Below are 14,378 nucleotides of genomic sequence, written 5' to 3'. Positions count from 1 at the left end.
TCCCAAGTGTCGGTGTAAGTGGCACTTTCCCAAAGATGAGGTGGGTAGAACTTTCAAGAAGTGAATAGTTTTTTAGAGAATGCTATAAAGCTCTGGACACAATGCTTTATAGTGACTCAAAACAAAACTTTAAAGGCACTAAGTCTCTAAGAGTATACTGACAAAGTAGAGTACTGCGTGGGGCTTAAAAGCAGAGCCCTGAACTGACTTCAGGCTCCAATCCCCACCTCTGCAATTTATTAGCTATGTGATCTTGGGCCTGTCTCATTTCCTCAAAAGAAAGAGGATAAAACCCAGAACTTACATCACAGCACTGCTGCAAGAAAAGTACTTAGGATGTGGCCTTGTACAGAATGAGAATTCAATTAATATTAGTTACTATTAAATGTCATAAGAGTCTGTAAAGGATCTCTAGTGTGAATGGGCCTCTGAAGGAAAACACCCAACTTAAAAAAGAAAAACTTTCTCATAGCTGATGAAAAGACATCATCCCAGTGCCAGGATATAACAAGAAAGGCTGAAGCCAGGGTGGCGATTAAACCAAAAGCACCAGGGCAAGTATCCATGACGTTTCTGGGGACCGGCACCTGCGTCCAGACAGGCTCCAGCCCGGCCCACATACCTGGCCTGTTTTAGCTTCTGCTGCCGCCTCATCGCTTCAGCTTTCCTCGTCTTCTCTGCGTTTTGCTCTTCCACGAGTTTCCGATGAGCCTGCACTCTTCTATCCCTTTTACGGATGAAAGCGACCAGCTGGCGCACAAGCTCATTCTTCTCTTTCCTCGCTTTGTCTCGAATCTTTTTGTTTTCTTTTTCCATGGCTCGTTTCTCCCAGCGGTTTGAGGCCTGCCGTGTATCATATTCTTCTTTCCAAGCAAAGTTCTTCTGAGTGCAGAAACTCTGCCAATAAGCGTAGAAAGGGTGGACTACCTAGTGACAGAGGAAACAGGCGGAACACTCGTTTTTCATTTGGAATTTTTTTCCAGTAAGGCAGTAAATATTGATGCTGCAAAACATCTAACCTCTTTTCTTTAAAACATTACTATTAATCAATAGAGAAGACAGTCCTTTGAAGGTTTTACACAGTAATTCTTCAGAATTAATTTGATGAGGAAATTAATGGAATGGGACCATGATCAATAGGAAAAAGTAAGGAAGGGAGGGGATCAGAAAAAACAAAAGACAAGAGAGTTATAGTATAAGATCGAGAACTACAACCTCTTTCTAAAAAAAAAAATAAAGAAATGGGGAAAAGACACACTGATAAATGCTAATTACAAAATGGTAGTGAGTTTTCCTTTTACCGTATCATAGTCACTCTGCGAGTCTCCAAAAGTTGGGAAATCTTCCACATCCTCTTCTAAAGCAGATTCTAGTTCTTCCTTTGCAATCATTTCAAAAACATTACGGTACACCGTATAAAAGCCCTAAAAAACAGTAACAGAAACACAAATTCTTAACACTTTTGTAGTCTACTCATAGAATAAGATTTTTAAATGTAACATGAAAACTTTTAATTAAAAAAAAAATTTTAAACTGTTAAAAAAAATTTACAGTCCCAAGCTCTGTCACTGCAAATACATTTAGGTTTCAACTGAAGGTCTTTACATGCTGACAGGTTACATATGAAGGCAATGTTTCTCAGTTTTCAAATGAGTAGTCTGTCACTTTCTATTTTTGAATAATTTTAAGAATTCTGCATTCAAGAGTCTTATTTAAGTGCTTGATAAATTATCACAGTGAGTTCACTTCTTACCTTTTCATCATCACCATAACCAGAGTAGCAGGTAACAGTGAAATAGTGAAGCAAATCTAAGCTGTCATCTTGATATTCTCCATCAAGCCCACCTTTAAGCAGAGCCTCTCTATGATTATCATACCTAAGCAAAAAAAAAAAAAAATTAGCAACAACAGTGAAGGCTGAATAAATAAGAATTCAAAAGATTCCTTACTCTGAAACAGTCAAAATATAATTTCTTTACACTTTAATGTGGCCAACCCACAACCAAAATCTTGAAGAAAAATATCCCAGGTGGTTCTGTGGTAAAAAATCTGCATGTCAATACAGGAGACACAGGTTCAATCCCTAGGCTGGGAAGATCCCCTGGAGAAGAAAATGGCAACCCACTCCAGTATTCTTGTTGAAATAATCCCACAGACAGAGGAGCCTGGTGGGCTATAATCCATAGTTCTGCAAGAATCTTTCACAGAACTGCTGATTAAACTTTGACTGCAATTCCAAGTCCATTCTAGTCATTATATGGTACGAGCCATATACGAAACTAGCCAACATGAAGAGGGGAGTTTAATAAGCCAGGGAATTTCTACTCTCCCAGAAAGGCAGCAGCACTTTCACCAGAAAGAAGCCTAAGTAAGACAGCAGTGGACATCATCTGGTCCACAGACTAAATACACCTTTGGGATCTGGGAATTTACCAACATGGACATGAATAGCATTCTCCCAGTGTTTATGTAAACCATCTAAGAGCTTCACATACATACAACTGACCCTCACTCCATAAAGTCAGTTATTATCCTTGTTTGACAAAACAAGAAACTGAAGCTCAGCAATATTAAATAATGTTGTCCACAATCATAAAGCCAATAAGCAGCAGAGCTAGAGCTCTGCACCAGAGAGCTCTAGCACCAGAAGGACCACACTCCTTGCCACTGTGCCGAACTGCTTCCAGTTCACAGGAGAATTAACAGATAGGAGCTTTAAACAGAAGGGACTCCTCGGGACAGGAATACCACCTAAGATCTACAGAAGAGCTAGAGCAAATGGAAGGCAGAAAAGAATCTCAAAGCTTCCAAAGGAAAGCAAAAGCATTTCTATGGCCACATTTTCAAATTCCTCAGGAGGAGAAAAATTTAGTATTCGTGTTCTTGCCTGGAGAATCCCAGGGACGGGGGAGCCTGGTGGGCTTCCATCTATGGGGTCACACAGAGTCGGACACAACTGAAGTGACTTAGCAGCAGCAGCAGCAGTTTGTATAGAAAAGGTAATTTAATAAGAATTTTCTTTAGAGCCCTTCTCTCTTAATAAGAGAGAAGACTTGCACAGGTGAACTGAACGCCCATCTGCTCTCTGTACCAGCAGCATCTTGCATGGTTATGTCAGGGTAGAAAACCTACTGCTTCACAGCAAAAAGTACACTGAGAATCTGGCAACCTCCAAAAGGATTTCAAAAGTAGACATTTATGTCTGGAAATGGCATTAAGTGATCAGGTCATCATTAAAGAGTCTGTCACAGATGTAGATGCTTAACTCCCGCATATAAAGAAGTTCTTGGAAAAAATATTACAATTCTTGATAAAACCACTGTATCCGTTTTTTAAATTTATTTTTTAATTGAAGGATAATTGCTTTACAGAATTTTGTGGTTTTTTTTAAGGATAAGTCAAAATTGTTCCTTTTCTGCTGCTGCTGCTGCTAAGTCACCTCAGTTGTGTCCGACTCTGTGTGACCCCATAGGCGGCAGCCCACCAGGCTCCCCCGTCCCTGGGATTCTCCAGGCAAGAATACTGACATCAGTTAATTTGTCAGACATCATAGCTGCTGCTGCTGCTGCTAAGTCACTTCAGTCGTGTCCGACTCTGTGTGACCCCATAGACGGAAGCCCATCAGACTCCCCTGTCCCTGGGATTCTCCAGGCAAGAACACTGGAGTGGGTTGCCATTTCCTTCTCCAATGTGTGAAAGTGAAGAGTGAAAGTGAAGTCGTTCAGTCGTATCCGACCCTTAGCGACCCCACGGACTGCAGCCCACCAGGCTCTTCCATCCATGGGATTTTCTAGGCAAGAGTACTGGAGTGGCTTGCCATTGCCTTCTCCACAGACATCATAGAGACCTTATTAAATGAGAAGGAGCTTCATAAGTATGAAAATTAAAACTATTTCTACTACTGTCAAATTTCGTCTATGAGATCAGAGTTGAAGTAATCATCTCTCAGGTTCCTTCCTACCCAAACACTGCACTTTTTACATAATGAAGAGATGACTGGGCTTCAGAACACACCCCAAACTGTTTGATGGATTACATTTCTAAAAAGCCCTCTGTTGCCCATTCTTCCAAACCAGATACTCTACGAGGGACAGCACGATACTCACCACGCTCTCTCCTGAGGGTCACTCAACACATCATACGCCGCTTGGATCAGTTTAAATTGTTCAGCTGCTTCTGCGGCATTGTCTAGATTTTTATCTGTTAAAATAAAGGACAGAAATTCACTCATCAGAAAAGCAGAGGACAGACTCTAAAAAGGACCACTTCCATCAGGAGTGCCATACATGGATGTGTACAAAACGAAGGAAAACAGCTAGGGAAAAGCAGAGACAGTGGCTGACGGCTGTTAAACAGGATTGGTTACAGTGTCAACTCGAGTAGAAATTTCATGCTTTTCTCTGAATCTCAGCGTGTCACTTAGCACTCGATCTGGATATCCACAAACAGAAAACCCTGAGTAGTACACACTTTATTTTTAAAGGAGCAAAATACATACATCAGATATAGAAAGACTGTTACTGTTTGGTGCTAGATTATACTCAGTGCGTCTTTACCACCATCTTTAAAGTTTTCTTTCTTATCAACATACACCAAAATAAATCTCATAAAGCTTAAAAAATATATACTAATTACCTTTCTCTTAGTTTGCCTCCTTAACCATGGAATTCAGAAAGCATCTTTGCCTCAGGGTGGTAGCCAGATTCCTAGATGGCCCCCAAGGACCCCCACCTTCCTGGCATTCACACCCTATATAATCCTTTCCCCCATCAACAGGGTCGGTCCGTGTGACTGAAACCCGGAGGCAGAAGTGATGACGGGACAGGACATTACTTTCAATACTGGACTATGAAACACTGCAGTCTCCATCTTGGGCGCTCACCCTCTCTTGGATCTCTGCGAGTGGCCAGCTGCCATAGCGTGAGGACACTCTGGTGGCCTCTGAAAAGACCATGAGGTAAAGAATGGAGGCCTCTGGCCCACTGCCAACAGGAACTGAGGCCTGCCATTACCCTGGGGGTGAGCTTGAATGTGAGTTTTCCCAGTGATGATTCAACCTTCTGAGAAACCTTGAGTCAAACCACCCAGCTACACCATTCTGATTCTGATCCCCAGAAAACGGTGTGAGTCCACATCCTGAATATATTTGCTGTTTAAGTTTTTGGTAATGTGTTACACAGCAATAGATAACTAACACACTCAAAAAGCAGAATATCAGTATCTTGAGTCTACTATGGAGTACATTAACATTATTTAGGCTACAACGCAATATATGCTTCTTAAAAAAATGACAGAAATAGTCTTAAAACAAGGCTCTCAAGTGATCCAACCTCCTCTTTTTAGATACCACCACACAGTCCCACGTCCTTCAAGCAGCCTTCTGCTCAACAACTGACACTGACAACACTTTCTCAAGTGCAGCAATTTGCCTTAGTTCTTTTTGTTTAGGTGCTTGAACACAAAAAGCTTTTAGAACCATGCTCCTTTGAAATTAACAAAAAGTAAAAAACAGAAATAAAAAAACTCCATCACAGGTCTAACTCCCCTTCCTTAGAGCAGCCACGGGTCATCCTCTAGCCTGCCTCTTCTCTGGACTAAAGTTCCTACTGCTTATGTGCCCCATAATATACCCTACTTTGTGTGTGCATGCTCAGTCATTCAGCATTCTCTCTGTAACATTCCTGCTAGAAATGTTTAACCTGAATTTAATCATGAGGAAGTAACCGTTGTTGCTTAGCCACTAAGCTGTGTCTGACTTTTTGCAATCCCATGGACTGTAGACCACCAGGTTCCGCTGTCCATGGAATTTTCTAGGCAAGAATACTAGAGTAGGTTGCCATCTACTTCTCCAGCAGATCTTCCCGACCCAGGGGTCAAACCTGTGTCTCTTGCATTGGCAGGCAGGTTCTTTACCACTGCACTACCTGGGAGGTCCAAGTGTGTGTGTTAGTTGCTTAGATGTGTCCTATACTTCAAATTCAGTCAAAGACAGTAATGATCAAGGAGCTATTCATTAATTCCTTAACATTCTACTTGTAATCACTATAGCTAATCATATTAGTTTTTAGCAACAATATCACATTACGTCATGCTGAATTTATAGCTGACAAAGTTTTAAGCATTTTTCATATTAATTACTGACAAGCCAACTGATAACTGTAAAATAGTTTTTTAACCCCAAATAGTGCTCAATCCACTCTGTGGCAGATACTAAAGGTTAGCTGATCCAAAACTTCTCCCTCTTTTTTCTCTTTCAGCCTTTACTGTGGAGGCTGGATGAGCTAAACATTAAGCAAGCATTTAGGCTTCTCCAGCCTCCCTTGCTGCTAGGCAGGGCCATGTGACACAGTTCTGAGGAGTGAGGTGAAAGCACTATATTTTCTTTCCTTCCTCTTTGTCTTATACTTGGACGTGAGTGCTGGAGCTTCAGCAGCCATCTTGAGACCATGAAGGAAAAGTCAAGAGATTCACAGTGACATTACTTAGCCACTCAAACAATGCCAGCAAGCATGTACCTCCAAGCCTTCTTGTGGTGAGTGAGTTACACCACTGTGGCTAGGTTTTCCATTATTTCCAATGAGTACTATCAACTTTCATCTTGTTGTGGCCTTACTGTCATCAGGTTCTAAACACAGGACACCTAGTATCCTGTTTTAATTATTTTAGATTTTTATTACTACTCTGTGACAAATACTACTAGTTGCCTATTCAATATCCATTCTCCTCTTATTCCTAACAAAACTATGATGTTGACCACAGCGGTAATGTACACACTTAAAAACCTTACCTCCTCAGACTTTTTTGAAGTTAGGATTATCAGGTGACCCACTTTCAGCCCATCAGATACAAACACAAATCGATCAATACTAAGTGAAGCTTCCCAGGAGAAGCACTGTTCTTCCTGATGAAGGGATGGGCCTGGGTGGCACTCACCTTACGCTCTAACTCACCCTTTGCACCCTGCCCAAAGCCTGGGTATACTGCCTTCCGGCAGATTATGACAACTGAGGCAGAGACTGCAAGTTCATCCTCTCTTCCAGGAACAAATGAATGCTGATTTTATGGGGGCACCTGATCCCCCAAATAAAGATGCCATTTCTAGTCTGCCATGAAGCCTGGACTGACCACGTGACTAAGCTCTAGTCGATAAAATCTATGAAAGTGTTCTATGGCAGCTTTTTAGACTCTTCCTTTAAAGACAACCAGCACACACCCTGCTCCTGCTTTACCCTTTCCTCCCCCATGCTGCCACCTGGGACCCCTATGGTGAGTGAGGCCCCATCTGACAGCTGCTGAGCAGAGGCCAAGGACCTCACGGGAGACCTGCTACCCTGGGGCTCACCTGCCCCTCTCTGCACCTCCACATGAAAGCAGTGAACTTCTTAACTGCTTACACTTGACACAAAGACTCAAGTCTTATGGTTAGGATGATGGAGCAGGTCTTCGATGGCTTCATCAAGCCCCCAGAACTACCAAGATGGGCCACCTCTGGATTTCCTGCTACATGTGATAAATAAAATGACTTTTTGAACACGACTGCCAGCTTCCTATCATTTGCAGCTGAACACAATCCTGATATGCACACAAGGGTACAGTCCAGCTCATGATTTCTATGCCTTCATCAAATCATTAGTAATGATGGTCTGATAAACAAAGCAGCATAGTTCACATTAAAGCAGAATGGCAGAAAAAGCCGCCAACTAAATCTCCTGACATGAGACAGAAAAGGTGACTGTTTAGAGGTGGGAGGTGGGTGGTTCTTCTTCACCTTTTAATCTGTACTGTCCTTTGTTGTCCTTTTTCTTCCCACTCCCTTCTTGCCTCCCTCAAAGAAGTCTGGTGACAGCTAAAGCTTTTAAAAAGAGAAAACCCATCAATGTACCATCTGAAAGCAAGATCTAAAACTTTCTCAATCTTCTTTTTTAAATAACTTTTTCTGTCATATGGCTTTTTATTTCACTTAAATATACCTGTGACTGGTTGACTAGGAGGTTGAACCGAGATCTAAAAGATGAGTGCAAAAAGTTAAAAGGCTATCATAAAAAAATGGGAACTCTACCTTAATTATTAATATTAGGCAAATGCCATAGGTATTTCAGATCCAGCCACTGAAGTTTAAAAGGCACTCTCATACAATTCTTTGTGTTTTTCTCTAGATAAATTCGTGCCCTCCTCTGCTTTCTCCCAAATGATTTTTCAGTACCTTACAGAACATTTCATGGACTGTGCCTTTTAAGCCCTGCCTTAACTGAAGCCAAGCTCCCTGAGAACACACTTCCCTACAGGCCTCTGGGGCTCTGATACAGCAGGTCTGGTGATGGAGCCGACGACCTCTCCTTATTCACCACTCAGTACAAATCAGCATTCTGTCCATTCAAACGGAGATTCAGACAATCTGGTTACCTCTCCTCCTTCCCCTCCTTCTCACTATCCACTAGCCTCCCAACCACTCCCCCTGCTCCCAGGTCCTTTCATCATCCTAGTGATGTCAGTGTCCCTGGTGAGATTGCTGGTCTCCCTACCTCCTGCCTAGCCTCTCCAACCCAGTCTTCCACCATACAGCCAAAGGAATACTTGAAAAACACAAACCTATCATTTCTCCTGTTTGCAACCCTTCGATGGCTTCCCAAAGTCCAATCTTCCTAATCCAGTTTACCACAACCTTCAAGACTCAGCCCTTGCTCACCTGGGCAGGCTGACTTCTTTCCCTTCCTAGGCTCTGCTGTGCTCCCTTACCTCCCACCTCCTGTATTCCCTGTGATCCCACTTGAGGTCTCAACCTAGATGTCACTCAGGGATGCACATCTATCCCACCCTCACAAAAACCCAGTCCAGATTGGTATAGGAGCTCAGAAGCACCTTGTATTTACCCTCATCCTGCCCTTATCTCAGCGGATGGAAAGCGACTGTTTTCCTCCATGTCTCTCTGAAGACAGCAGGGCCAGCAGGGCAGGGACCATTCCTGTCTTGTCCACAGTAAGGTGCTCAGGAACAGTCATCCGATGAATTACTTAAAGACAGGCTTTCACAAGCAGTGATCTTACTAGGCAGTGCTACTGACCCTACTTGAAATTATTCTCAATTCTTCAATAAAAGAAATAAAGGTAATTCCTTTTTTAAACAATGAAAATGGGTGGCATAGCCCGAATGTCAACCCTGGAAATATCTAATGCATCACCTTGCACATAGGAAGAAATTAAACATTTGCTGAGTGACAGACTTAACAAATTAATGAGCCAGCAAAGTAAAGCACATCAAAATCATATGTCTTATGGGACAAATTTATCCTATTCTTCCTTGCACTGATTTCCAACTAATCAAATCTGGTCATTTTTCCTTTGCAACTTCTCTTCAATGCAGTCCTTACCCCTTCCAATGATCCCAAGACTGATTTGGGTCCTTAAGTGTCCACGGTTGACTCTACCTGACTTTGGTCTCTGGCCCGCCTCAACCTACTAAGCTGCCTTCACAGTACCTTTCCAGGACATCTTAATAAAACTGGCCACAACTATCCATTATTGGAAAAACACATTTCACCATGCTTTGCCATTCGAAGATCTTTACAACCTAATATCAGACTACTACTCAAAAACGTTTTAATATTGTCATCAAAATTATATGCACATTTGATCACAAGCATTAATTCTCTTTCTCACCCTTCCCCACCCAGACAGTTAACAAATTTCCAACTCTACTTCTAACAGTAATCACTATTACTCTTAAGAACATTCTTCTATACTGTTTTTGGACCTATTTATTTTGCATATAGCTCGTGACTTCAGATGAACATTTAGCTCATTTACCTCTTCCCTTCCAGTATACATCAGATATTTTAGTTTCTCTGACAGTTATCATTTACAGCTTTAAGCAACAAACCCATACCTTTATTTCCTGTTCCATCAACTAGAACCATTACCTTCTGATTTTGGGTTCTAAGCCCTTCCTTCAGCCCTTCCCTCAACCCCTATTTTCAGACTTCCAATAAACACTGCCTTTGGTCAAACTGTCCCTTGGACCATCTTTTGGCCACCACGGTGCTTTCCCATACAATTAAATTTTCTTCTCCCTCTTTCCTCTAGAGTCAGCTAATGGCCAGGCTCCTCTGCCAAGGGGAAGCCTCACTGCCTTTCAGTACACGGTGAAAACTCCTTGTCTTGAATTCCTGGGGCAGTTACTAATTGTTTTAGTAAGTGAAAGTTAAAGTGAAGTCGCTCAGCCATGTCCGACTCTCTGTGACCCCATGGACTGTAGTCTACCAGGCTTCTCCGTCCATGGGCTTCTCCAGGCAAGAATACTGGAGTGGGTTGCCATTTCCTTCTCCAGGAGATCTTCCCGACCCAGGGATTGAACCCGGGTCTCCCGCATTGTAGGCAGACGCTTTACCGTCTGAGCCACCAGTGAAGTCACTGTTCTAGTAACATGTTCTAGTAACCAAGTCATTGTTCTCGTAACCCACTACCAATTATATGCGTTATGCTATTTTGCTTGCATTTGTATTTACCTTTCCAGTAAGGCAAGTTTTCGAAACGAGGCTAAGGTCTCCGTCTTAGCATCCTAACCACTCTATAAACAATTTTATGGACTAGTGCTAATATAAACAGTTTTGATGTTATAAACCTCAAAAAAGTTGAGATTCAAATACTGTCTTCGTTAGCCAGTCGAGAAGATGAGATTACTTCACCAGTCACACAGGCCTGGACTACAACTAAATAAAACATCGGAAAGAAGCATACTTCTATAGACGTAAACACATAAATTCACTAGGGAAGGCACGCAATTAAAATTTTCAATCTGCAGAACACCCGAAGAATCACTCAACCTACCAAAAGAGAAAAAAAGCATAGCTCTTTAGAAGACATTTGACTAGCCCCTTTGTCTTAATTACACTTAAGTAGCTGGGATTTCCCGCTGAAGTTAAGGGCAGCTATCCCGGTGAAAGCCCAGGAAAGCTGCAGGAACCTCCAGCAAGGGAAAAGCCTGAGACAGGACTGGGTTAAAAGCTCGGGACTCCTCCCCGCTCGGGGTCATCTACGGAGGGGTGGGAGGAGCAAGAGAGGTCTCTAGGATGTTATCTTTCCCCATCAAGTGGCCACGCGGGAACCCGGGGCCGTCGGGGACAGAACGAGGTGCTCGGGTCTCGAGTGAAGCCTGGGGGTGGGGGGCTGCGACCGCCGATGGGCTGAGAACCCTCATCGCCAGGGCTGGGCAGGGGCCCCCGGCCGGACGCCGGCACGGTTTCCAGGGCGAGGGGAGTTACCGGGCGGGCAAGCCCGGGCACAGCCAGGTCCCTAGAGTTACCCTGCGGAGAGGGGTGGGAAAGGTGGCGGTTGCGGAGTAATTACCCGGGTGCCATTTCAGGGCCAGCTTCCGATAGGCTTTCTTGAGCTCCTCCTCGCTGGCGTCTCGCCGCACCCCCAGCGCTTCGTAGTGACACTTCATCGCCCGATAGGGCACGGGGCTCGGGCCGGGGCCGGGGCCCGGGGCGGGGCCGGAGCCCGGGCCCGGGCCGAAGTGGTGGCGACGGCCCTGGTGGTCCTCGCGTGCGGCGGGAGCCCGGCGCCCGCACCGGGCCAGCCAGCGAGCGCGGCGGTGGCGACGGCGGCGCGGGGCGACGGAGGCGCGCGGGGGCGAAAGGCGGCGCCGGCTGCGGCACGCGGGAGCGCGGAGGGGGCGGCGCCGGCGGCAGCTCCGCATGGACAGGGGGCGGGCCCTGCCCCGGAAATAGCCACGCGGGAGGGAGGCGGGGCCGCGGCGGCAGGGAGGAGGCGGGGCCGCGGCGGCAGGGAGGCGGGGCCGAGGTGAGACGGAGATAGGGTCACGGGAGGCGGGGCCCCCGCGGGTGTCATTGTGAGCGGCACAGACGGCAGTCAGAGTGACACTAACTTGACAGCCGACCTGAGAGATGAGAAAGGAGTCTGATGGGATGAGATTCTGGAAAACATCTTGTAATTCTGAAGATAATTTCTCAATTTGAGCCACGCCTTTACCTACCTAGGTAGTATATTAAAAAGCAGAGACATTTCTTTGCCAACAAACGTCCGTCTAGTCAAGGCTATGGTTTTTCCCGTGGTCATGTATGGATGTGAGAGTTGGACTGTGAAGAAAGCTGATCATCGAAGAATTGATGCTTTTGAACTGTGGTGTTGGAGAAGACTCTTGAGAGTCCCTTGGACTGCAAGGAGATCCAACCAGTCAATTCTAAAGGAGATCAGTCCTGGGTGTTCATTGGAAGGACTTATGCTAAACCTGAAACTGCAATACTTTGGCCACCTCATATGACGAGTTGACTCACTGGAAAAGACTCTGATGCTGGGAAAGGTTGGGGGCGGGAGGAGACGGGGACGACAGAGAATGAGATGGCTGGATGGCATCACCGACTCGATGGACATGAGTTTGAGTGAACTCCGGGAGTTGGTGATGGACAGGGAGGCCTGGCGTGCTGTGATTCATGGGGTCTCGGAGAGTCGGACACGACTGAGCGACTAAACTGAACTTTACAGATGAGAAAACTCAAGCTTGAGGAACTCAAGCCTTCCCCACTAATGAATGGCAGGATTCGGTTGGATCAAAACCAGGTCTTTCAACTCTTTCCTTCGGTTACCACTTAATGAGATCTCTAATACTCCTAGTCCTGACCAATGTGCATGAGAAATAATAATAAATAAAATGACTTATACTGAAACAATTTTAAGAGGGAAGCATCAACACATTTTAAAATAATAGTATTAAATGTTTTACTACCATGAATAAAATTGTGGTGATCCACCCATCCATTACTCTTGATGGATCCATCACATCCATCACTAACTTTCTGGGCTCTAAACCTACATTTCCAAGATCGATTTAGGTTAAGAATGCAGTTAGGACTCAGCACTTTCACTGCTGAGAGTCAGGTTGGATCCTTGGTCAGCGGAGCTAAGATCCCACAAGAAAAGTTCAGTTCAGTTCAGTTGCTCAGTCGTGTCCGACTCTTTGCGACCCCATGAACTGCAGCATGCCAGGCCTCCCTGTCCATCTTCAACTGCCAGTCTACCCAAACCCATGTCCATTGAGTCGGTGATGCCATTCAACCATCTCATCCTCTGTCGTCCCCTTCTCCTCCTGCCCTCAATCTTTCCCAGCATCAGGGTCTTTTCAAATGAGTCTGCTCTTCGCATGAGGTGGCCAAAGTATTGGAGTTTCAGCTTCAACATCAGTCCTTCCAGTGAACACCCAGGACTGATCTCCTCTAAGATGGACTGGTTGGATCTCCTTGCAGTCCAAGGAACTCTCTTCTCCAACACCACAGCTGAAAAGCATCAATTCTTCAGCACTCAGATTTCTTTATAGTCCAACTGTCACATCCGACTACTGAAAAAACCATAGCCTTGACTAGATGGACCTTTGTTGGCAAAGTAATGTCTCTGCTTTCTAATATGCTGTCTAGGTTGGTCATAACTTTCCTTCCAAGGAGTAAGCGTCTTTTAATTTCATGGCTGCAGTCACCATCTACAGTGATTTTGGAGCCCCCAAAAATAAAGTCAGCCACTGTTTCCCCGTCTATTTGCCATGAAGTGATGGGACCGGATACCATGATCTTAGTTTTCTGAATGTTGAGCTTTAAGCCAACTTTTTCACTCTCTTCTTTCACTTTCAAGAGGCTCTTTAGTTCTTCTTCACTTTCTGCCATAAGGATGGTGTCATCTGCATATCTGAGGTTATCGATATTTCTCCAAGCAATCTTGATTCCAGCTTGTGCTTCCTCCAGCCCAGTGTTTCTCATTATGTACTCTGCATATAAATTAAATAAGCAGGGTGACAATATACAGCCTTGACATACTCTTTTTCCTATTTGAAACCAGTCTGTTGTTCCATGTCCAGTTCTAACTGTTGCTTCCTGACCTGCATACAGGTTTCTCAAGAGGCAGGTCAGGTGGTCTGGTATTCCCATCTCTTTCAGAATTTTCCACAGTTTATTGTGATCCACACAAAGGCTTTTGCACAGTCAGTAAAACAGAAATAGATGTTTTTCTGGAACTCTCTTGCTTTTTCCATGATCCAGCAGATACTGGCAATTCGATCTCTGGTTCCTCTGCCTTTTCTAACACCAGCTTGAACATCTGGAAGTTCATGGTTCATGTACTGCTAAAGCCACAAGAGGTGCCACCAAAAAAAAAAAAAAATGCAGTTAAGGGATAGTATTTAATCAGTAAGATGTTTTGGTTGATGTAACTGATACACTAATACAGTGTATTAGGGATGAAAGATCCCTACAACTGTTCAAATATATTTCACTAGAACCTGGAATGTTTACCTATCAGTTGTTAAATTTAGACGGTCAACCACATATGGTTAGAAAGAGTTGGCTCTGTTGCTAACAAATCTCTCTTGTACAGAAT

At 44.3% G+C, this 14,378-nt stretch overlaps 1 protein-coding gene across 1 annotated transcript in view; it reads right to left on the bottom strand.

Moving 5' to 3' along the window:
- DNAJC21 (DnaJ heat shock protein family (Hsp40) member C21) overlaps positions 1-11,709 on the bottom strand; it is a 30,660-nt gene extending 18,951 nt beyond the window's left edge. The window contains exons 1-5 of the mRNA XM_055422190.2: positions 11,343-11,709; positions 4,107-4,200; positions 1,754-1,877; positions 1,302-1,424; positions 623-927 (exon numbers count right to left, since the gene is read on the bottom strand). Coding sequence (XP_055278165.2) covers positions 623-927; positions 1,302-1,424; positions 1,754-1,877; positions 4,107-4,200; positions 11,343-11,694 — 998 coding nt within the window. The 5' untranslated portion in view covers positions 11,695-11,709. The remainder of the gene's footprint in view (positions 1-622; positions 928-1,301; positions 1,425-1,753; positions 1,878-4,106; positions 4,201-11,342) is intronic.
- Between the last annotated feature and the right edge of the window lie 2,669 nt (positions 11,710-14,378).

The sequence above is a fragment of the Moschus berezovskii genome, chromosome 18, assembly GCF_049115385.1.
Source record: "Moschus berezovskii isolate FMDL1 chromosome 18, NW_MosBer_1.0, whole genome shotgun sequence".
NCBI classification, from domain to species: domain Eukaryota; kingdom Metazoa; phylum Chordata; class Mammalia; order Artiodactyla; family Moschidae; genus Moschus; species Moschus berezovskii.
This window is presented reverse-complemented; position numbering and strand designations above follow the sequence as displayed.